Consider the following 24,006-nt stretch of genomic DNA (forward strand, 5'->3'; position numbering starts at 1 on the left):
CCTGATCATTTGATGATAATTGTCCCTATGTGAGTTTTAGCAGAGGTAATTCTCGGTATTGTCTATTGGCAGGGTATTTTCTGGCATTCAGTAGCCATGACAAGTAGCTGCTACTTAGTAGCTCCATTATGTCTTCGCACTTCTAACTGGTCTCCATTCCTAATAAATGATCCCTGGGGAGGATCCTAGATCCTCTCGTTCAGCAAGGGCCTTGTATGGTAGTATAATTAAACAATGTTGACCCCAGTGCATCTATCTACCTTTGGATTCATCTGAGTGCATTTTAGCAGAATATGTAATACCTTTGGTTGGGGAACGATTTTAATTAGTAAAATGCAAATCTGGACCCAGCAATAATGTGAAGCAATATTTCCAGGTAAGAGATGTATTACATTGTTTTCCAGGAATGCCAAAAGGAGGCAGTGATAATTGTGATAATTAAGGCTGATGTCCCACAGAGCATGTTAGTTGCCCCGGATAGATCTCTACTATCTTGGGCAACTAATCACTCCAAAATGCATTTCCACTGGCAACAATAGGAGTCACCAGTGAAAAGGCCTTTGCATTGCTTCGGTTTTCCGAAGTTGCACAAAGTTTCCTCCGGCAGGCAACTTTGCTCCACTTCGGAAAGGCATTTCGGAGCAGTTAGTCACCTGCAATAGTAGAGATCTATCATGGGTGACACTCTCCGTGGGACATCAGCCTAAAGGTATTTTAATTGGCTAGAGATAACCCATTCCTTATAAAGAGAAGGAACAGAGCCAATGTATTCCCTTTAGCAGAGGGATAATCTGGGCAAAACAGGGTGTGGTCTAGGTAGGATGGGGGCATGGGCAAAATGATATAGTGGAATTTGGTATCTGATCTAAATGTTTTAGAAGAACCAATGCTCACCTTCTTCTCCATGGCTATTTTCATTAGCAATCTATTGTGTCTGTCATGGAGGGTGACAGGGTGACTTATTATTGCCAGTGGGCATGGAGTTTCCAGACGTAAAGCCTGTTTGGTTCCCCTTTTAGCTGCCTAGTCACTTTGCCATTGGCTCTTCACATATTTTATATATTTCTTTAGCTATTCCATCCCTAAAGAAGGAGGAAAACACATTTTCTATATTGTCTACACTTTTCACTTCTTGTAAGAAATAATTTCTGTACAATTTGATGAAAGTTTACTTGTTTCACAGGGGGCTGTACTATTTGACTTGTCTTTGTTCTAATTGACAATATATATGGATGTTTAAGGCCAGCAATTTTTCAGTACTCTCACCTTTCAGTAAGTGTTATATTAGATAATAATAATTACTGTTTCTTAGCCTATCCTCTGGGAAATAAGCATGATCTTCCTGTCAATTAGTCAGTGTTGGATGATTTTCTTGAGTCTGCCTTGGCCATATTGATTAGCTCTTGTTATATGAGCTCTTTTTACCCTGTTGCATTCCTCAAATAAATAGGGATTCATGGCCTCCCTGGAAATATATGAAGTAGTATGTAACATTCAAATGAAAACATACACTATTCCAATCATATAAGTATAGGGCTTCCATCTTTACACTTTTACAGGGCCCCCAGTGATCATGTCAATACCGTGATGTTTCTTTATGTTCATTAAACAAACTGTCAGTGCTTGGATGTGCCTATGTGCTTATGAACTATGCAGCACCATGTAAGGATTATACAGTCAGGCAAATAATCGCATTCCTTTCTTTTAAGTAATTAATTGCTTTCTTTAACATAATTAATACAGTTGACAAAGTGAATAATGATTAGTCAAGCTAGTTCTTCTTATCTAGATAGAAAGAAAAGTAAAATGAAAAATAGCATTGTCAATTCTTTGGGAGTTTTTTTGTGCCCCAATCAGCACTATTGCAGATTAATGAATAACCCCCCTGCAGGGCACATTCTATATGCACCAGAGACTATAGAGTCCATTCTCTCTGAGAAAAAAGCCACTAAACATTTTCCTGTCATCCATTTCTAATGGGCAATTGTTTCTATAAATGCCCTTTTCAAAACTCAAAGGTAATTTTTCTTAGTCTTCTAATGCAAAGTGAAAAGGAAAAATAATCACCAATTTACCAATTTTTTTAGCAAGACTCATTGCAAAGTTTAATATACTACAAAATGGGAAGGGGGATTTAACAAAGTGTTTTGAGAAAGCCTGTTAGATGGAAAAGAAGCCTAAGAAAATATCGAAAAAAAAATAGAAACTTGCACTTGAAAAAAATATATATAGTCATACTTGAAATAAGCAAGTTTCTGGCTTTCACATCCAACACTATCTATTTATACACATGCCTGCCTTGCCCCCTCCATGACATCAGAGATGGAGCGGGTCGGACACAGGTACATAATTGACGGGGACCCGTGGGCCAGGATGGGCACAGGTTTTAAATGGGCGAGTTAGGGTTGGGTGCAGGTCGACAATTTGTCAACGCACACATCACTAATCCACAAGGATTCCTGGAGGCATCTCTAATGCCAGGTACTGTAATTTTACCAAAATTCAGAGACATATCTAGAAAATCCAGCTAAAACTGCTGCACTGATAGTAACTTAATTCAAATGCAATCAATGCTTCCCTGCAATATACATTTAGTAGACATATACAGGTATAGGACCCATTATCCAGAATGCTCGGGACCAAGGGTATTCCGGATAAGGGGTCTTTCCATAATTTGGTTCTCCATACCTTAAGTTTACTAAAAAATTTATAAAACATTAATTAAACCCAATAGGATTGTTTTGCATCCAATAAGGATTATTTATATCTTAGTTGGGATCAATTACAAGGTTCTGTTTTATTTCTACATAAAAAAAGGAAATCAGTTTTAAAATTCTGAATTATTTGCTTATAATGGAGTCTATGGGAGACGGGCTTTCCGTAATTCGGAGCTTTCTGGATAACGGGTTTCCGGATAAGGGGTCCGATACCTGTACTAACATTTTCAAATGATCTGGTAACCCTTAGGAAACCTGACTGAATCAGATCTAAATTCACTTGGGGCTGCAGCCACCCAAAGAAATGTATAATAGTCCTACTCAGTACTACTTCAGATGAACCTGAATATAATAAGGCAGGTAATAAAGAAATGGTTTGTGTTTATCAAAGTAGAAGTCTGGTCCAGGTGCACAGGCCTCATAGTCATAGGAGTGGATAAAACCATAACAGCAAAATGGGAAAACAAAATTGAAAAATCACTTTTTTTTTATAATGAATTACCATAATGGGGGTCTGCCATTTTTCATGTATGCTTCAATCAATGGTTATAGCAAATTAAAATTCTGATGGCAGTCCCCTGCTGTCTTGGTGGGCCCTGGGCAAATACTCTGGGCTAACTTCATCTTGCCTCCAGCAGAACAAAATGAGAGCTGAACCCTAAACATGAATATGGCTAGAAATACTATATTACTTATTAGAGATTTATATGTAGAAATAGAGGGAGCAGACTTCTTTATTTATTGTTACACCACTGCTATAAAAACTAAACAGCACCCCAGACTTGCATGGACCTCTGTTGTGTAAATAATATTACTGAATAATAGCCAGCTTTACCCACAGGCTGGTCTAACTGTTCTTACACACACACATATGGGCAGAGCCTTTTTATTAACAATTTCCATTTAGGCTTATGTCACAGAGACAATTTCCTATAGGTACATGGGCCTGCCTCATTTACAAACAGTCAAACCTATTTCTAGTCTGCTACATTTAGCAGCTACTGGTGTCCCTGTGTGACTTAGGAAACTACACCTCCTACTAAAGAAAGGAAATTAATAAAAATAATGTTTTAACCATGATCCCTGCCTTTGCATTAAAGGGGAACTGTGCATGATGTACAGGGAATGTGCTGCCCTCTGTAATTATACAGAGGGATAAATCTTAAAATAGGGAACCTTCCCCACATGGTAAGTGATAAATCAAGTACGTATCAGAGCCCATCCCTCAAGATATAATTAAGCTTTGACACGTCACTGCAAAGGTGCATTTTTTTTATTTGAATGGCCGCTGCTTCTCCTGCCCATATCTGGCATACTCCCAGTCATGAAAGCACTCATAGTAACACTGGCTAAAGGTGGCCAAACACTATAAGATCGCTGCTTTGGCGTCTTAAGAGTGAAATTCCCAGATGTAATATATCATGTTTTTATATGCAGCATTTCTTCCTCCGATTACAGTGTTTTGGAGCAGCAGTTGGATTTGTGTTCGGTGCAATTGCATCCCATTGCGCTAGTTTTTTATTACAAATCGGAGGCAAGATGGTGTCATTACTGGCAGTTGGCATGAAAATTACATTTGCCTGTTATTTTTTCAGCACAGGCGTGCTGCACATACTAACGTAGCTTGCAGAGGGGACCTTGGCATTGCCAACACCTTCAGGGTGGCAGTAGCTCTTGGATTCCCCTGTGTCAATAGGCACACTTGCACACAATTCAGCCAAACAGACATTTGCAAGCAGAATTGCACGTTACATAGTTACATAGTTACGCTGGGTTGAAAATAGACCAAAGTCCATAAAGTTCAACCCTTCCAAGCGCACCCTAGTGCACATATACACACACACACTCTTACCAATATTTCTATACACTCGCATATATACACTGTCTATATCAATATCTGTACTAATTGTCTAGATAAGGTTCATGTTTGGTGTTGATACATGCAATATTTCCATATAAATTGTGGTTGAGGTTGTACTGTAAATAAGACTTTTGTTTGTCTGTATATGTATGGTTGCATATACTGTATATGTGTGTGTGTTGATGCACTTTTAGCATATTTATTTTTTACCATTATTTTGTGGTTTGAAAATAATGGTAAGAAATAAACATGCCAAGTTGTGTGTTCAGGCCAAAGGGAATTCATTCAGTCAGCTGCAAGCTGGTGTAGAGCTGAAAGATAAAATGTAATTACCTGAAAGCAAGACATATCTGTTGGAAATGATCCTCCCATATATACACAGACATATGTTCCAGCTACCCCCCATACACAAATGAATGATGTATCCCTATAGGCACATTACATGGTGTGTTATGACAGCAGCACTGCTATGCCAGGAATGGCACTGACGTTATTAGGCAGCAGTGCCCACAGAGAGGACAGGTAACATATAGTGGAGGAGAGCAGCTGAGCCTTCCAATAGTGAGAGCAAGGACACATCTCCACCCCCTCCTCTCAGCGACCCCTCCTGGGCTCACAGTTCAAGCTAATCATTGACAGCATTTTTACAATTCAGTTCTATAGAGGAGCTGAGATAAGGACAGTGCAGCAGGCAGGGCAGAAGGCAGCTGACAAGGGTCAGGGAGAGACTTGCCTTGAATGAAACTCTCGCCTACATGAAAGGAACCCTCTGACCAGGAGACCCAGAGAGGGCACAATGGGGCACTTGTGGCTGGTGGGGTTCTTGGTGCCTTTAGGGTTACTAGGGGAAGTGATTGGCAGCCCAGGGGAAGGCAGGAGTGTGTGGGGAAGGAGCCATTCACTGAACCCCACAAACCAGAGTCAGCTCTTCACATATGGCACTTTCCCTTCAGACTTTATCTGGGGTGTGGGGAGCTCATCCCTGCAGATGGAAGAGGATCACTCCAGCAGGGGAGCATCTATTTGGGACACATCACTAAAAGACCACCAGTCTGGGCTGGCCAACAGCAAGAATGAGCAGCCCACTGGCAGCACCCCCAAACTGGCACACACTCTTCTACCCGCCTTGGAGTTTCTTGGGGTGAATTTTTACCATTTCTCTTTTTCCTGGCCCAGACTGTTTCCAGAGGGGAGTGGGGCCCCCAGTGATCATGGGGTGCAATATTACAACAACATGATAAACCTGCTGATCAGTAAGAATGTGATGCCAGTGATCACTCTGTACCACTGGGACTTACCAGCCGCCATCCAGGAGAAATACGGAGGGTGGGCCAACGACTCTGTCACCCAGCTGTTTAATGACTATGCCAGGTTTTGCTTCCAGAGGTTTGGGGATAGGGTGAAATACTGGATCACAATGCACAACCCCTACCTGATAGCCTGGCATGGCTATGGCACAGGGCTACACGCACCTTGGAAAAAGTGGGACACGGCGAGAGTTTCTCTGGTTGCGCACAATCTCATCAAGGTAAGCGCTCAGCCTGTGCCCCTGCCTTTACCTAATCGCTCGGAAACGCTCCGGGGGCGCCGACCCTCTGTCCTGTACTGTGCGCCGCCTGGGAGGGAAGCGAATACTGAAGGGCAGGGGGTTGTGGTGGCGGCGTGTGTATGTAGGTGAGTATATATTATGTTTGTAGGTGTGGATGGAGTTTTTCAGGGCAGCTACAATAGGAATAGTGTATAAGGTATTGGGTACGTAGGGTGTTTGTGGGGTATCTGTAATACGGAACTTGTGGCCAGGGCGGGGGTGGGTAAGGCAGTTGTGGCTGTTCCTATGACAGGTGTGTGCGGGTCTGCTCCGGGCAGGTTATAGTTAAAGTTACTGGCATGGCACATGTTTGGGGGTGTACTGGGGGCTGGCATGGTTATTGCTTTACTTGGGTGTTTACCTGCTGTTTGTCGGGCTTTCTGTGGTAGGGATGGTGTTGGTTGGGTTACCCTGAGTAGGCACAGTGTTGGTTGGGTTACCCTGAGTAGGCACAGTGTTGGTTGGGTTACCCTGAGTAGGCACAGTGTTGGTTGGGTTACCCTGAGTAGGCACAGTGTTGGTTGGGTTACCCTGAGTAGGCACAGTGTTGGTTGGGTTACCCTGAGTAGGCACAGTGTTGGTTGGGTTACCCTGAGTAGGCACAGTGTTTGTTGGGTTACCCTGAGTAGGCACAGTGTTTGTTGGGTTACCCTGAGTAGGCACAGTGTTGGTTGGGTTACCCTGAGTAGGCGCAGTGTTGGTTGGGTTACCCTGAGTAGGCACAGTGTTTGTTGGGTTACCCTGAGTAGGCACAGTGTTTGTTGGGTTACCCTGAGTAGGCACAGTGTTTGTTGGGTTACCCTGAGTAGGCACAGTGTTTGTTGGGTTACCCTGAGTAGGCACAGTAGAAATCCGCTGTCCATGCTGTTATAAATACACGTTTTTAATTTTTCAAAATGAAAAAAAGATAGATATATATATATAGCACCACATAAATGGCGTTGTCTGTATGTCTGTCAGTCTAGGTTCTATAAATTACAAGTAAATTTTGCAGTTTTTATTGGAAAGTTTTCTTTCCCAGTATTAGCGTTGCATATATTTTTTGGGTTCTATAGGGTGATGTATGCAATGTTACATAACTGAGATATAAACTTTATTTATTTTTTTTTAAATATACATTATTCTGTCATTTTATTTACTTATGTTCTTTTGATGTCTCGTGGCAATGGGAAAAAAGTGAAATTATTCCTGCAGGGATATTTTTCCGTAAACCTTTGATAAGCACCGCCAGTAGCCTTGACCTGTGATTGCTGTATCTCGTATTTCTACTGTTTATCTCTGTCTCTGGATCTGGCCACTATCTGAGCCATAGTAACTGACAGGGAGCCTGTATGAAGCCAGTCATTTAGGGAACATTTCAAATGCCCCAGCGGAGCTTACAATCTAAGGTCCCTATTCACACACAGTAAGGTCACTTTTATCAGGTACCTATTAACCTGCCTGTATGTTCTTGGAATGTGAGAGGAAACCCACACAGACACAGGGAGAATGTAGAAATGTCTGCAGATCCCGCCTTGTCTGGAATCGAATTCTAATATTTTTTTGCCTCCATGCTGTGCATCAAAACTTATTCTAAATTGGTTACTATTGGTTACTGCACTGGTGCAATATAGCACTTATGTTAGTAAATCATCCCCAGTGACAGCATCTGCAGAATGCTAGGGATTAAAGGTGGCCAGACACGCTACAATTACATCTTTCCCACGGCCATTGGTCATAGTATCATTGGTCAACCCTACTAATTCTGGTTCTGTATGAATAAGGATAATAATAATTAGGGGTGCACTGAACCAAGAATTTTTGGAGTTGTCCAAATACTGATTACTTGTACAAAATATTTGCATTTAAAAAATTGCATCAATTGTGTATAAAAAAATCTTTAATCAGCTGCCGACATCTTTAAAGTAACACAACTTTAGGGTTCGGATTCAGTTTGGCTGAGCACTTAGGATTCATCTGGTTCATGCAAGGATGGCCAAACGGTGGATTTGATGCATCCCTGCTTAGCACTTAAAGGGGAACTCCACCCAAACACAACTTGAAAGAAAACTATATCCCCAAACAATGTAGGCCTCTATAAAAATATATTGCACAGAACAGCAAAAAAAAAAAAACCTGAAGCAGTAAAGCCCTGCTTCATCTAAATAAAGCATTTTCATAAAAATATACTTTTTAGTAGTATGTGCCATTGGGTAATCCTTAATAGAAAATTGCCATTTTAAGAATTAAGGGCCGCCCCCTGGGATCATAGGATTCACAGTGCACACAAACAAGCCAAGGCACACATACATGCTAGGCCCCATCAGCCAATGAATGGACAGAGCTCTGCCTTTTGCTCCCACACTACTTCCTGTTACAGTTAGAGCTGCATTATTTCCTGTCAGGTGATCTCTGAGGGAGCACACAGCCCATCACTAAATGGTTAATCAAGGGAAAGGGTGTAAAAGGGCAATATTTACTGAGATATATATTCCAGTTTGGCGAGATTCTTTAATAGGCAACTTTACATAATATAAACTGTTAACAAAAATATAAATCTGTTGGTTAAGTATTCATTCTGGGGGTATAGTTTTCCTTTAAGCTTTTTGAAAAGTAAACATAATTTCAAGAAAATTTTCAGCCTTTCCATGATTTATGTAATAATATGGTTTGGAACAGTTCCCTAAGCCCCTCCCCCCGTTCCCCTGCTGATCTGACCGACTACTTTGAGACTCAAAAAATGTAACAGTAGTCGACTGTCCTCAGCCTGCCTTCAGCCTGCATCCTACAAAATGCCACAATGTTTTAGTCCCTCCTCCCTTGCCAAGGTTTCAAATGATGCAGACACAGAGTAACTGTTTTGCAGCTGGATTTCAGCATATAAAAATAGTTTTTATATATTGAAGGAACAGATTACAGTGAGAGGTATATTAGGGGTTTCTGTGTTGTGTGGGGCTCTTTAACAAATTTTGATTTGGAAGCCATAGTTACCCTTTAACATGTTTTTTTCCTAAATGTATTGTTAAATTATTGTTAATTATTGTCACTGGCAATTAAATTGGATCTTAGGGATTTTATATATGGTTCCAGCAGGACACAGCAGAGGCTGCATTCTCTCCCTGAGCAGCACTATACTGCTTTATAGTTGTGATCCGAACTGATTCTGCCAGGCAACATGCTTTTAATGACCCCCCTGACTCCTGAGCTTATTATAGTCTTGTGCCCAGTGATCCTAGAGCTTTCTCTAAGTTTCTGGTCCCAGTACTGCCATTCTATTGATCGTAGTTGTCATGTACAGAATGCTTAGCTCTGCTTGCTCACAGGTGAGCTTGGATTCTTTACCATTGCATTTGCATTGCACAAGCAGCGACATGTAGACCACTGGTTTCCATTTAGTGACCTCCTTGGGCTACTTAGGGGCTATGGTGCCTGGCTTTTGATGATCAAAACACCAGTAGCCATCATGAATCTCCTCCTACTGACATAAATATCAGGGGCAGTGGGTCTCCCTGTCCTGTTGGTTTATACCCTGGAAGGAATAATTGCCAGCACCTCATGGATATTTCCATTCACATTTACCGAAGGTATTCTATAGTAGGTGGAAGGTATAGCCCTAGAGGTTCCAGAAAGCAGAATGCAAGCGGCCATCTTTAGTAGCAAAACAACCCACGCAAGTATAAAGCACCAAAGAATAATTTGTGGGGGAAGTTTTGCATTCTGTAAATCACAAATCATGTTGGATCAGTTAGCATAGATACGCAGATTAGAAGGGTTAAAGGTTCTTATCTCATTTAACCCGATCTGTTTCATCAGTTCCTTTCGAGTCACTGCATGCCCTCTGATAAAGGCCACAAAATCCGTTTATCCTAAAGCAACACAATAGTGAAAGGTTGTTTATAGGTCTTGCACATGCACGCTATTTGTCTTTCAGTGTTTGCCAGGCAGGACTTTACTCAGAATGGCTGTTTATCTGATCTCACTCATACTCCACAAGTACTGTACTCTGTGCAATGGCTCCAGGAAGAGGGAAATGGTGCCCTGCTGCTAGCAAGATAATACCTATCACTGAGCCTGCTTAAATTAGATTTTCTCACTTTATTACTATACATACAATGTACATTCCAGCTCTATTAATTATGGGACAGTCAATGTTTGGCCCATTTGTTGCTTTAGGCAGCCCATAGGAAAATATTCAGCAAACTTGCACTGATCCAACTGTTCAACCCCCTGCAAAAGTTCCAGATTGGTTGAGGCTCCATAAATCTTGCAGGGATGATATCATTAATCACAGAGCCCCATATCAATAAGTTAAAAGAGTCTTTCTCTCAGGGGGGCAAATTATTAGCCCACTAGTCACCTGGGACCACTAGGTGGTGGGCCATATCACTAAGTAGGAAGGGGCATCAATGAAAACAATTCTTTGGTCATCTGCCCCAGCCACTGGCAATATCCCACTGACAAAACCCCACCCGTGATCCAATATTAAAAACGAGAAACAGTTCAACAAGTTTTGGAATTGTCAAATTTAGGTGCCGCACAACCCCCATAAAACTGTAAATAAGCTGCAAAAACATTACAAATCATTCTGAAAACAGTGCCATGGGCATGGAAAACTTTTGATTTATTCCACGTGTGGCTATCTTGCTCAAATATCCAATCAATCAGCAATGGAATGATCATCCAGTACCTTAGTATTGGATGATAGTATTGGATGAAGTATTGCCCAAAAATAATGATAATGCTCTTGTCCTGCATTGGGCCTTTTCTCTTCTGGTGCAAATACAGATTTAAAATATATAATAATATATATATAATAATTTTATACATTTTTAAAAATGATCAATATAAAAAGCATATGTTTTAGCTGTAGCTTTCCTTGACTAGCAGTTGGGGCTGGTAGATTAGTGCATTTGGTATCCTTTCAGGGGGTTCAGAATGGAATATACTTTTTGGGCAGTTTATCAAAATTTGAGTTTATTTTTTTTTATTTGAGAAAAAAATGCAGTGAAAAAACGGGAATGCGACTATACTCTAGAATATTCTTAAGAACCACCAATAGTCGGTATGTATTACAGAAAATATCAGAGAAAAGTCGCCAAGTAAAAGCTGGCGAGGATCTGTAGAAGTCAATGAGAATTGTCGCTAACACCTTCATTTATTTCTAAATTTTCACAGTTATTAAAATATTCAAGTTATTTTAGCCTCATTGAAAATGAATGGAACAACGTGACTCTGCCAGTTTGTGACAAAACGTGCATGGGAATATTCTGTCACTAGCTTGCGAAAAGAAAAGTCACACGAGATTTGTTTCAGTTATTTTCTTTCACATCTGTGGGTTTTTTTTCATGAACTTAAATTTTGATAAACCTGCCCCTTAGTCTTGGTATGTATCCTTCTTCACCTCTTCTATTGGTTATTGGTTGCTTTATACTCTGTATGTGCAATGTATGAAACCCACTTATTGTACAGCGCTGCGGAATATGTTGGCACTTTATAAATAAATGTTAATAATAATAATAATAATAATAGAGCTTGTTTTGATTGAGACCGCAGCTATCAGCAATCCCTCTTGTTAATACTTGTACCACATGGCCCAACAGATAGCACTAACTAAATATATTATTCCCGCAATCTCATTTCACTGTAGCCCAAGGCATTACATTGGTACTAAGCACATTTTTATTGAAGAAAAAAAGAACCCTCATATAAGCACATATAAACAATAAATTAGCACATCTATCCTTGTCAGTTCTCCCAACCAGCAGAAAACTGGTGATGCATTGTTATATGTAATTATATTACATGCTTGGGAACCTTTACACAGAAATAATCATATAGGGGCTTATTTAAAAAGTACAATTCCCAGGGCACCCCTATGTGACCCTTAGATAGCCATTCACAAAGCGCTTACACTTTGGACTGCCCCATATGTAATAAAAAGTGCAAAGTTTGCCCAGGTACAATAACCAATAGCAACCAGCAGGATGTTTGCATTTAAATGGGTGACCATAAGTGTCGACTGCTGATTGGTTGCTATAGGTGATTAGACCTGTAGCATCTTTGCACCTTACATATTACATAGCTCCATTATGGCTATGGATGAGCCATGCACCATCAGACTCTGGTACTAGTGTGCCATGAATAAAGCGCATGTAGGGGGTGTGCATGTCGATGCCTGTAGGCTGCCCCACATTCTCTTCTCTTACATGGCACACTCATGTTGCACCCTCAAATACTGTCCTTGTGTCTGCCATATACATTAAATGGGACATATAGGATAAATGGGTAAACCCTAATTTTGTAGGCAATTATGAATAATACAAGGTGCTAGTTTCACTTTGTGCTAAACATTAATCCTATCTGTAAAAATGGCCCCTTTATTGGAGCTCCCTATAGATCATATCACTGCTCTGTCCGAGTTTGAAACGGTCCCTGCCAGAAGCACCGTAGGAGGGGGAAAGCCAATCACAGCCTTGCACTCACACAAGCAAAGAGCGGCTTCAGTTCCCTATCAGGTCAGCCTAGCTGCTGATTGGTTCCTATCTTATAGTGCAGTGTACGGAGGGCCGCTGGCTCCCCAGCTCATCCAGAGAATTCAGCCAGCAGGAAGTGGAACCGATGGGCGGGACTAGTGGAGTTTTGGGGGAATTTCTCAATAAATCAGTCTGAAACACAACTTTTTTAGCACATTCCTTCTATATCTAGAGGAGTATAATTCTCTGGTACATTCTTAATTTTTATAGGATATGTCTCCTTTAAAGGGGTTGTTCACCTTTAAATAAACTGTTTGTATGATGTAGGCAATATTATTATAAAGATAATTTGCAATTGGTTTTCATTTTTTTTTTTTTAAGTTATTTAATTTTTTGTTCAGTAGCTCTAGGGTCTTGTTTACCTTAAAGGAACAGTAACACCAAAAAATGAAAGTGTATAAAAGTAACTGAAATATAATGTGCTGCTGCCCTGCACTGGTAAAAGTTGTATGTTTACTTCAGAAAGTCTACTATAATTTATATAAATAAGCTGCTATGTAGCCATGGGGGCAGCCATTCAAAGGAGAAAAGGCACAGGCACATAGCAGATAACAGATAAAACACTATTGTATTCTACAGAACTTGTCTGTTATCTGCTATGTAACCTGTGCCTTTTCTCCTTTTTTCCAGCTTGAATGGCTGCCCCCATGGCTACACAGCAGCTTATTATATTATAAATGATAGTAGTGTTACTGTAGCAAACACACCAGTTTTACCAGTGCAGGGCAACAGTACATTATATTTTTATTACTTTAAAGCTCTTTCATTTTTTGGTGTTACTGTTCCTTTAAAGGAACAGTAACACTAAAAAATAAAAATGTTTTAAAATAATAAAAATATAATGTACTGTTGCCCTGCACTGGTAAAACTGGTGTGTTTGCTTCAGAAAGACTACTATAGTTTATATAAATAAGCTGCAGTGTAGCCATGGGGGCAGCCATTTAAATTGAAAAAAGGAGAAAAGGCACAGGTTACATAAGAAGATACCAGATAAACTGTGTAGAATACAATGGGAATCTGCTACTTATCTGTTATCTGCTATGTAACCTGTGCCTTTTCTCCTTTTTGCAATTTAAATGGCTGCCCCCATGGCTACACAGCAGGGTATTTATATAAACTGTAGTAGTGTTTATGATGAAAACACACAACTTTTACCAGTGCAGAGCAATAGTATATAATATATTAATTATTTTTATACACTTTAATATTTTGGTGTTACTGTTCCTTTAACAACCAGGCAGTGGTGTGAATGAGAGACTGGAATATGAATAGGAGGGGGGGGGCTAAAAAGAAAGATATATAATACAAATGAATAATAATGATAACATTGTATCATTATACAATTATAACATTGCTCACAGAACAATTTTTTTTAGCTATCGGGGGTCAGTGACTCCCATTTGAAATCTGGAAGAAGGCAAATAATTGAAAAACTATAAAAATGAATAATGGAGATGCAAAGTTGCTAGGAATAGGACATTCTATAACATATTAAAGATTAACTTAAAGGTGAACCACCTCTGTAATGACAACTGCCCAGTGTCGGACTGGCCCACAGGGATACCAGGAATATTCCCGGTGGGCTCAGGTGTCAGTGGGCCCTTCTGCTTCTAGCCATTTGGCCTAATTCATGATCATTACTTATTTTTCTATAGGAACAAAGTGACTAAATATATAGAAGAATAGATTATAGTATGTAAAGATAAAAAAGAAGGAAAATAGAGACTAAGTAAGAAGTGGATGAAAAATAGTTTGGGGTGTGGGCTCATGGTGTAAGGTTTTCTGGTGGGCCCCTGGCTTCCCAGTCTGACACTGCAACTGCCTGTCCCTATAAATACAGAATTGATTTTGGCCCAAAATTGCTCAAGTGTGAAATCTGTCCCATGTGTAGAGGTGACAAGGGACAGGTAAATAGCAGGCGGCAGTGACAGTTTGGGGCTGTAGTGGGTTTTTTCTCTGTTGGTGGAGGAGCCACCTCTTGTGACATTATCCCTAGTCACTTCTCCCCTCACTGTCCCCTCTACAATCTGATTGGCTTGTGCAGGCAGACTATTGTGCCTGCGCTGATTGGATAATAGGGTTTACCCCCTCAGCTCTGCTGCTGGATTTTGAAGCAAGTATTCAGTGAATGTCTGAGGGCTTTAGACATTTTTTATTGAAGACTTCACCAATATCCATCCGTGCATCTGACACAGGCCAGTGCGGTTCCTGACAGAGCCGATGGGAGATGCAACCTTGTCTGATATTAACCTTAGTGGTGAACAAACTGGTGTTGTAACCCAAAAAAGTTGTTTGGGAGGATTTGTAGAACCGTCCAACTACAGCTCTGCTTACTGGCAAGTACTCTTACTAACAGGACCTGAGGCTGGAGCTCTGACACACCCATAGAACTAGGGACCCAATACAGCCAGCTATGGACTATAAGAATAAATAAAATGTATGTAAGGAATTTCTAGAAATTGCGTATATTGTTCACATGAAGTTCTGTTGTGCAGAGGGTGCATATCTCCTCAGTACAGATAATAATTACAGTGTTTGTTAATGTGTGTGTTGGCAGACTGTTCTAACAATGCACTTTATTGATCTTGAATGTCTTCTTTATGTAAACAGATAGCACTGATAAAGTTTAACTCACTGGGAGAATTTGTATCAACATTCCGTTCATAACAAAATAAAAAGAAAAATTCCCTTTGTTGGATTTCCAATATGCTGCCACTGGTTCCACTATTCCAACACAAATCTGCACAATGTACCCCTTTAAAATCAACCCAACACCCCATATATTTCTGACTTTTTAGAGGGTCTCAACAAAGACTCCCCTCTTATTGTACAACATACCCCATTAGCCATTACAACCATGCTGCCATAAATGTAGAAATATCCATAACCCCGTCTTTAGAGCAAAGAACAAAAATGTTTGAAAGCTGTGGACATTACTAACACTAGAACATTCCCTTCATCCTTTCTACTGAATATTCTGCATTAAAAATCTATATATTATTTGTCTTACAGGCTCACGCTCTGGTTTGGCACACCTACAACGTGCATTTCCGCCAGCTTCAGAAAGGCTACCTCTCAGTGACACTGGGATCCCACTGGGTCAAACCAGCAAACACCAACCAAGGAACTATAGAGCAGTGTCAGGAGTCCATTGAAGCCATTCTTGGGTGGTTTGCCAAACCTATTCACTATGATGGCGATTACCCCGAAAGCCTCAAGATAAAACACCACTCCATTTTTCCAAACTTCACGGAAGCTGAGAAAGCTTTTATCAAAGGGACAGCAGACTTCTTTGCACTCTCCTTTGGATCCAATGACTTCAATGTCTCGAACAATGATAATTCACTTAACCTGAGGGCAATACTGAACTGGATTAAGATGGAATATGACAATCCCAGAATTCTTATCATGGAAAATGGCTGGTTTTCAGACAGCCCTGTCAGAACAGAAGACACAGTGATAATATATATGATGAAGAAGTTTATTAATGATGTCCTTCAAGGTTTGTGAATTTAATTTTAAAGAAAAGTTTAAAGTGATACTGTCATTGAACACATTAGTTAATAGAGCAGAACCCTGCATTGAAATCCATTTTTCAAAAACACAGATTTTTTTAATATTTAATTTTGAAATTTCACATGGGGCTAGCCATATTCTTCATTCCCCAGGGTGCCACATCCATGTGACTTGTGCTCTTATAAACTTCAGTCACACTTTACTGCTGCGCTGCAAGTTGGAGTGATATCACCTCCCTCCCAGCAGCCAATCAGCAGAACAATGGGAAGGGAGCAAGATAGCAGCTCCCTGTAGGTATCAGAATAGCACTCAATAGTAAGAAATCCAAGTCTGGCTTGGGACTCCTCCAGTTACATGGCAGTAGGAGAAACAATAGGTTACCTGAAAACAGTTCTAATGTGTAGCGCTGGCTCCTTCTGAAAGCTCAGACTCAGGCACAATGCACTGACATGGCACCTACACCCAAGCCCTTTTGCACGCTATACGAATAGTAAATCTGCCCCTGTTCTTAGAAAACCTTGCTATACGAACATACCACTCTGCTCATTAAGAACAATATGTTCTAATACAATATTTTCTGTTTGTATGCAGCTATTAAACATGATGCTGTGAATGTGTTTGGATACACCGCCTGGTCCCTGGCTGATGCATTTGAATGGCACAATGGCTACAAACTGAGACGTGGATTATTCTATGTTGATTTTCACAACAAAGATGAACAAATGACTCCCAAGTCCTCTGCATTCTACTACAAGCAGGTTGTTCAACAGAATGGCTTTCCCCAGGCAGACTCTGCTTCAGAAGTGTTCGGTCAGTTCCCCTGTGACTTTTCCTGGGGAGTTACAGAATCTGTTCTAAAGGTAAAACTACAGCCTGAAAATGTCATGCACATTGCCAGGCAGCCTATGTATTAGCCTATGTACTAGCCTTTGTATTAGCCTATGTACTAGCCTTTGTATTAGTCTATGTACTAGCCTTTTTTGTTTGTTGTAATTGGGAAGGAGCTGTAGAATTAAACAATAATAGGCAAAAAGGGACTAAGAAAGCTTGTCTACTATATACAACTCTGCGTGCCTAACATGTTACCTGCTGGAAAATGGGGCTAATTTACTTTAGACAAATTTGTACCTGGGCAATATCCCATAGTACACAGTCAGCGATTAGTTTGGTTCAGTCATCTGCAAGAGAAAAAATGACAGGCAAAAAAAGAGAATTGGTTGCCATGATGATGCATTGCAGATGACATTTTCAATCTGGACAGTTCATCTGTGGTCCAACAAAATCACAGGGCAGTCAGTACAACCCACACCCTGATTTGCAATACAGACAGCATGGTCAAAACCTCGCTACTAAAGCTGAGCGTGTATGGGCGCTTTAAGAAATATCTGTTTGGCAGGAACTAGTTTTCCTGGGTAACTATAACAATGGTACCCTCAAATATTTGTTTTTGTGTCTAAGGACTTTGCATCTTACTGGCAATTAGCCATTTGCTTATAACATAGTCATTACCAGACGGTCAATAAAGATAAGAAAGCTCATTTACCAACATAGCAAAGTGCACTTTTCGGACACAAATTGCTATGTTTTTTTTTCAAAATGTGCCGTTTCCTCCCAGAATTCCAAAATTTATACGGCTGCATGTTTGGCGCAGTTGCGAGTAATGAGCTTAATTGCATGCTAATTACCTTGCAGATTTCTGTGAATCTGTTGTAGTTTAAAGCTAGAAATGGAGACTGGTTGTTTTAATAATGTCAGTAGCACTTAATGACACAACCCGCTATGGAACCCAGGTAATACTGGCACTTCTAGGCTGGCAGTAAGTCCAAAGTAAGTTCAAAGCAGGTGCCCATTTATTATTATTATTATTTATATAGCGCCATCAATTTACGCAGCACTTTACAAAACAGAGGGGTACAAAAGACAGAACAGTTAACATGTACATATAAACAATTCACAAAAATGGTTTGCAGTTGCATTTGGATGAGGATTGGAGACACTAGGGGAAGGGCCCTGCTCGCAAGAGCTTACATTCTAAAAGGGGGGGCTGAGACATAGGGTCAGGGTAACTAGCATGGTGTTAGAGTTCATGTAGGTATGTAAGGTGACAGTAAGAGAGTGAGAGGTGAAAACCAGTGGTTAGTAAGTGTTTGAGGGAAGATTAGGGGTGCTCAGTGGGTAATCACATTTCTGAGGGTTTAGGTTATAGGCTTGAGTGAAAAGGTGAGTTTTAAGAGACCGTTTAAAGGCTTGGAGAGTCCGGCAGTGCCTAATGGGATGGGGAAGAGCATTCCAGAGGATGGGTGCAGTGTCTGGGGGTTTACTTGGGGATTAGGGTGGTTAAATAGAGTGGTGCGGCACCAGTGAGTGCTTTGAAGGCAAGTACAAGAATCAAGAACTGAATCCTGTACGTGACAGGTAGACAGTGCAAAGAAATTGCTGTAAATTTCTGACTTGGAGACAAGTTTTGGAAGCACAGAGACACAGTTTTACTCCAAGCAGAGCTTCCTGCAGTCCAGCAGTCACATGGGGCTACCAAATAGCCAATCCCAGCCCTTATTTGGCATCCCCAAAGAACTATTTTCATGCTTGTGTGACTCACCAACACTTTACATCTGCATGTGGCTCATGAGTAGAAAAGGTTGGGAATCCCTGATCTACTAACTAATCCTTTTATCCTGGACTGAATTCTCTATCTTTAGGGCTCTGGCACACGGGGGAGATTAGTCGCCCGCGAACAGGGAGTTAATCGCGGGCGACTAATCTCCCCCGTGTGCCAGAGCCCTTAAGAAACACATTTCCCCCTAAATAAAAAGGGGTTGTTGGTTCCAGAAGAGAGGGGGAATAGAGCAGATTTATAGGCAGGGTAAGGGAGTACACCGGCATAGATAAAATAGAAATAGCCATATTTTTGAATTCCCAGTGTTCATGGTTATGGTTACAGGGCCAAATATATCTGTGAGTGATTAAAGCTATACTAATTTTTTCCCATGTTTTTCAGGCTGAGTCAATCCCCTCGTCTCCCCAGTTCATTGACCGCCAGCTGTATGTGTGGAATATAACTGGGGACGGCATCCTGCATGCAGTAAAAGGAGTGAAGTTGAAGACCCGTCCAGCCCAGTGCACCGACTTTACCAGTATCAGGATGCAAATAACAATGCTGACAAGAATGAAAGTCACAAACTTTAAATTTGCTCTCAACTGGTCTTTGATTCTACCAAAAGGGGATTTGTCAGTAATTAACCGAGAAGTACTGAGGTATTACAGGTGCATGGTAGATGAGGCCTATCTTCATGGCATCAAGACTATGGTCATGCTTTACTACCCGACTCACACTTCTGTGAACCTTCCAGGACCTTTAATGCAAAATGGAGGATGGTTGAACAAAACCATAACTCGGGCATTCACAGACTATGCTGAGCTTTGCTTTCGGGAGATGGGGGACTTGGTAAAGCAATGGATCACTGTTAACGAGCCAAGCAAGCTGGGGCAGTTATATAGAAGAAGTAATATGTCCTATCAGGCAGTGCACAATGTACTTATAGCTCATGCTATGGCTTGGCACGCATATGACAAAAAGTATAGATCCATTCAACATGGCTATGTTTCCACAGCTCTTCATGCAGACTGGGCTGAAGCTGCTAACCCCTTCATCAAATCCCATGCAGAAGCTGCAGAAAGATTCCTAGCATTCAACATTGGCTGGCTGGCAGAACCAATTTTTGGCACTGGAGACTATCCAGCCCACATGAGGCAGTACATTAATGCCAAGAGACAAAGGGGACTGTCCACTAATACTTTGCCTCACTTCACCAAAGAAGAAAGGCTCCTGGTAAAAGGATCAGCTGATTTCTTAGCCCTTAACCATTTCACCACGTGGCTTGTGCGCCACCAGCCACTAAGCGACTTCGACCAAGACGTCAATCCTTTTACTGATGTGACATGTTTACATTCGCCGGGCAAACTGGCAGTAGTTCCTTCTGGGATGAGAAAGCTACTGAAGTGGATAAAAAGAAATTATGGAGACACCCCGATCTATATCACAGCAAATGGCATCGACGACCATTCGTCCAAGAATGACGAGATTCGAATATATTATCTGCAACAATACAGCAGGCACTTACTACAAGGTATCTTGATTCTAACATGCAACTGGACTTGTGCTAAATCCATTAGGGTACCTATCCATATATTGTTGTGTATTAGTTTGGTATATTAACTGGCAGAGGAGTAACAATAGGGAAATCACATTCTGCATTTGCGGGAGGGCCATGAAGTGTGTAGGTGCTTGTATATTAGTTGCTATGGAACACAATATTAATCAGATGCTGACTGACCCCAGGAGGCCCAGTCTGACATGGTTCTGGAAGATGATTTGGTTAAAAGATATTGCACAACCAGTTTTCTCTGCACTTGGCCAGGGGTTGAATTATTGTTACAGGGCATATTGGATTGGGTTAAAGAAATAACTTTTAAATCATGTGTCTCCAGAAATGCCTTTTATCAGCTGGAGCAGTCCAGTAATCTATCTAAAATTATAAAGGAAGCAGGATGGGAGAAAGGGCTGCTCCTTGCTGTGTGCAGGGTTGCCAACAGGCCATTATTTCACTGGCATACCTGATTAAATACCAGTGGTATGGTATGGGTATTAAAAACTTGCCTGCAATGTACTTTCAGGTAGATTTGTCATAACTAGTCCATGCACCTCAGTCTCCTCTCCCAGTCCTCCATTATCCGACAGACACCTGGCTACTCACCAAATCCCCTTCTAATTATCCCTTGGCATAATAGCCCCACCCCCTCACAGCTTGGTCCCAGGTGGTATTATCTCTGCCAATAGGGGGGAAGCCAATTTGTGTACCGCAGTTCAAATCCTTGGAGGTAGAACTCTGCGGTCATGCACTGTACATCCTCATTGGTGGCCTTTGCATCCATTCAATAACCCTTTATAATGTATTAACACTATATGAAATTAGATCTTTTCTATATTATCTAACTATTGCCTGGGCGTGCCAAAAATAAATAGCTAAAAGTAAAACAAAAAAATTGGCAAAAAGACTAATGTTTTCTGGCTAATGGTTAATGTTTTCTGTTTTCATCCAATTTCCTACAGCTTACCGTGAAGATAATATAAACCTGAGGGGTTACTATGCCTTTAAGCTGACTGATTCCGCAGTACCACGTTATGGCTTCTACAGCTCTACAATGGAAGCCAAGCATTCTGTGGACGCTTATAGTGCAATCGTTAGCAGGAATGGCTTTCTACTGGATCCGTCCTACGACACTTGCAGAACGACCAGCAACGCAGCTCAGTGTTCATTCTGTGTGTTTGTAGAACAGAGAAAAGCACTAATATTCTTTACCTGTTGCCTCTTTTTCACCTCCGTCCTTCTACTGACTGTTACCATTATACGGAAATACAAAAAGAGGCGCAGGAAACTGCATGTGGAGAAGAGAAAGCCGTTGGTCTGTGTTCTGCCCAGAAAGAAAGACAGTTTCAGCCAATGCTAAACACAGGCGGCAAAGGGACTAGCATGTACCTCTCAATTCACTCCATTTGTTCTACTACGTCAGATGAGTCTCAGGACTTTTCCTTGTTAAATATTTTTTCACAGCCAATTAACACAATTAAAATATCAGTGCTAAATCTTACTGTAGAATGTCCTTTGGCTGCTGTAAGATAGAAGACATAGACAGAAGGTGACAAGTCTGGACTGGGATTCCAAGTACACAGAGCCCCAAACAGCCCCCTACCAGCTCACTAAACATTGACTGTCTATGGCATCTTACAGCAGCCCCTCTGGCATTTGCCAGAACCCCTGGATTGCCAGTCTGGGCCTGGAAGGGGCAATCTCAATGGCCCTAAAAGCCTAACCTTGGGCACAAATGTATTTGTTATAATGAAAAATTGCATTTTATCAGTCTGTGCAATAATTAGTAGATGGTATTAGCTTCTTGGTCACTCTTGGTCTGCACATAAAACAATAAGTAGCTGCTTGCCTTGGCCCCACTTAGATTCATAATTGGCCCATCATACCCATCATCCCTTTTTCTTTGCTTATACATAGGGGGCTTCTATACAGGGGGGTGCCATCAGGAGGATACAGAGGGGGGCTAGTCATGGAAGCAGGTATGAAATTTTGTTGCCCATAATTTTAACATTTTAGTTAGGGTGCTGCTAACTAAGTAGCATTGGGTCCTATGATTTACAATGTATAATTTTTGTATGTAGAATTTTTACTGCAGTGAGAAAGGTGCACTACTGCACATTCATCTGATGAAATCTCCACTACTTCCGGACTGGCATTGGTCTCTTAGCATATCTGCACCAGTGAGCGAGCTTTGTAAAATGTGCATAGAATGTAATTTATAAGCAAATTCTACTGTATTATTATATTATTTAAAAAAAAAAAGAAAAGAAATGCTATTGTTTTTGTCAGTTTTGTAGATTGTTAAATATGTAAAAAAATTATATTAACATATTGTTTATTTTTTAAAGTCGGCCAAAAACCCGGGAGCAATCGCTGTTGTTCACATCATGTGTTAAATAAAATAAGTGCAATAATTCTTTGTTTTAGTGATTGTTTCAAAAGGAACAGGACAGATGATATTTAGTCTCCTGCTCACTAATACTCACGCAATTGGCATTTGTGTTATTGCAGTCCCAGAGACAGCAACTGGCCCTGTGTCATGAGGGAGATAATAGGGAATGGCCTCTCTGAGACCCTATTGTTACTGTGTATCATGAAATGGAATTCAAGCCCAAGAAAAAAAAACAGTAGATATCAGAATTGCACTCAATAGTAAGAAATCCAAGTCCGGATTGGGACAGTTACATGGGAGTAGTAGAAACAATAGGTTACCTGAAAGAGATAGTGCCTACACACCAATATTACAGCTAAAAAAATACATTTGTTGATTCAAGAATAAAAGTTTAAATGGTAGAGTGAATTATTGTCTATGTAAAATAAAAAGTACCCGATTAAAATAATTACAGAATCCAAGGCCCTATACAAACTACAGATTTAAGATGGCCATACACAGGCAGATTGCAGCTGCTGACTTCAGACTGAGTTGCCAGTTTATCTGCTTTCCCAACAGATATCCATCCTAAATTCCATGATTTTCAGACTATTAACCCAATTTATTACTCAATCCATTGGGTATGTATAGCAATTACGTGTGTGTGTGTGTGTGTGTGGCCATGTTGAAAAGCTGCAGTCTCCCAACTCTTTGTAAACAAATCAAAAAGAGAATGACTGCCAGAAAATAGCTAATTGGGCTGGTTTATGTTCCTGTTTTTTTCCACAAGGCAAATATCTACATCAAAGCACAAACCAGACCTTGAAATACCCTACATTTAATCCCTAAGCAATTTACAAGCCTTTCTATCACAAAGTGATTTATTGTTCAGTAAAGATAAAGTCCATGAGATCAGTCCACCTTTTAGTAAAGGGATAATAGTCTATATATTAATACCATATACAGTGTATGTATGGAGTTATTCTCCTATGCATATGTCTGCTAAGTTTGCAAACAGAAGACATCCGGCTACAGGTTTTCCCACCCGGTTTTGTATTTTTAGAGCTTTGTAGTGTCATTTGTTTGAGTTGAATGCCTAGCAGAGGTGAGAGGGTTTAACATGCTAACGTTCAGTCAGCACTGAGAGATAACACAAGAACGATAAGCTCCCGGTGCCCCAGCCCTTCCATGTATCTATAAACTAACTCTGCTGATGTGCACAACTAATTGCTTTAATCAGTGATTTCTCTTTAAAATCAGACATCACGAAAAGGTCCTCTCAGGGTTGTATTC

General features: G+C 40.7%; 1 protein-coding gene across 1 annotated transcript; it reads left to right on the top strand.

Annotated features, from left to right (window-relative positions):
- The first annotated feature begins 5,232 nt into the window (after window positions 1-5,232).
- klb (klotho beta) lies at window positions 5,233-22,756 on the top strand. Its single transcript, XM_002933470.5, has 5 exons — window positions 5,233-6,106; window positions 15,691-16,180; window positions 16,786-17,054; window positions 19,193-20,321; window positions 21,305-22,756. The coding sequence occupies exons 1-5, from the start codon at window positions 5,375-5,377 to the stop codon at window positions 21,700-21,702; spliced, it is 3,018 nt and encodes a 1,005-aa protein (XP_002933516.3). The 5' UTR covers window positions 5,233-5,374; the 3' UTR covers window positions 21,703-22,756.
- The last annotated feature ends 1,250 nt before the right edge of the window (window positions 22,757-24,006 follow it).

This window comes from Xenopus tropicalis, chromosome 1 (assembly GCF_000004195.4).
Source record: "Xenopus tropicalis strain Nigerian chromosome 1, UCB_Xtro_10.0, whole genome shotgun sequence".
NCBI classification, from domain to species: domain Eukaryota; kingdom Metazoa; phylum Chordata; class Amphibia; order Anura; family Pipidae; genus Xenopus; species Xenopus tropicalis.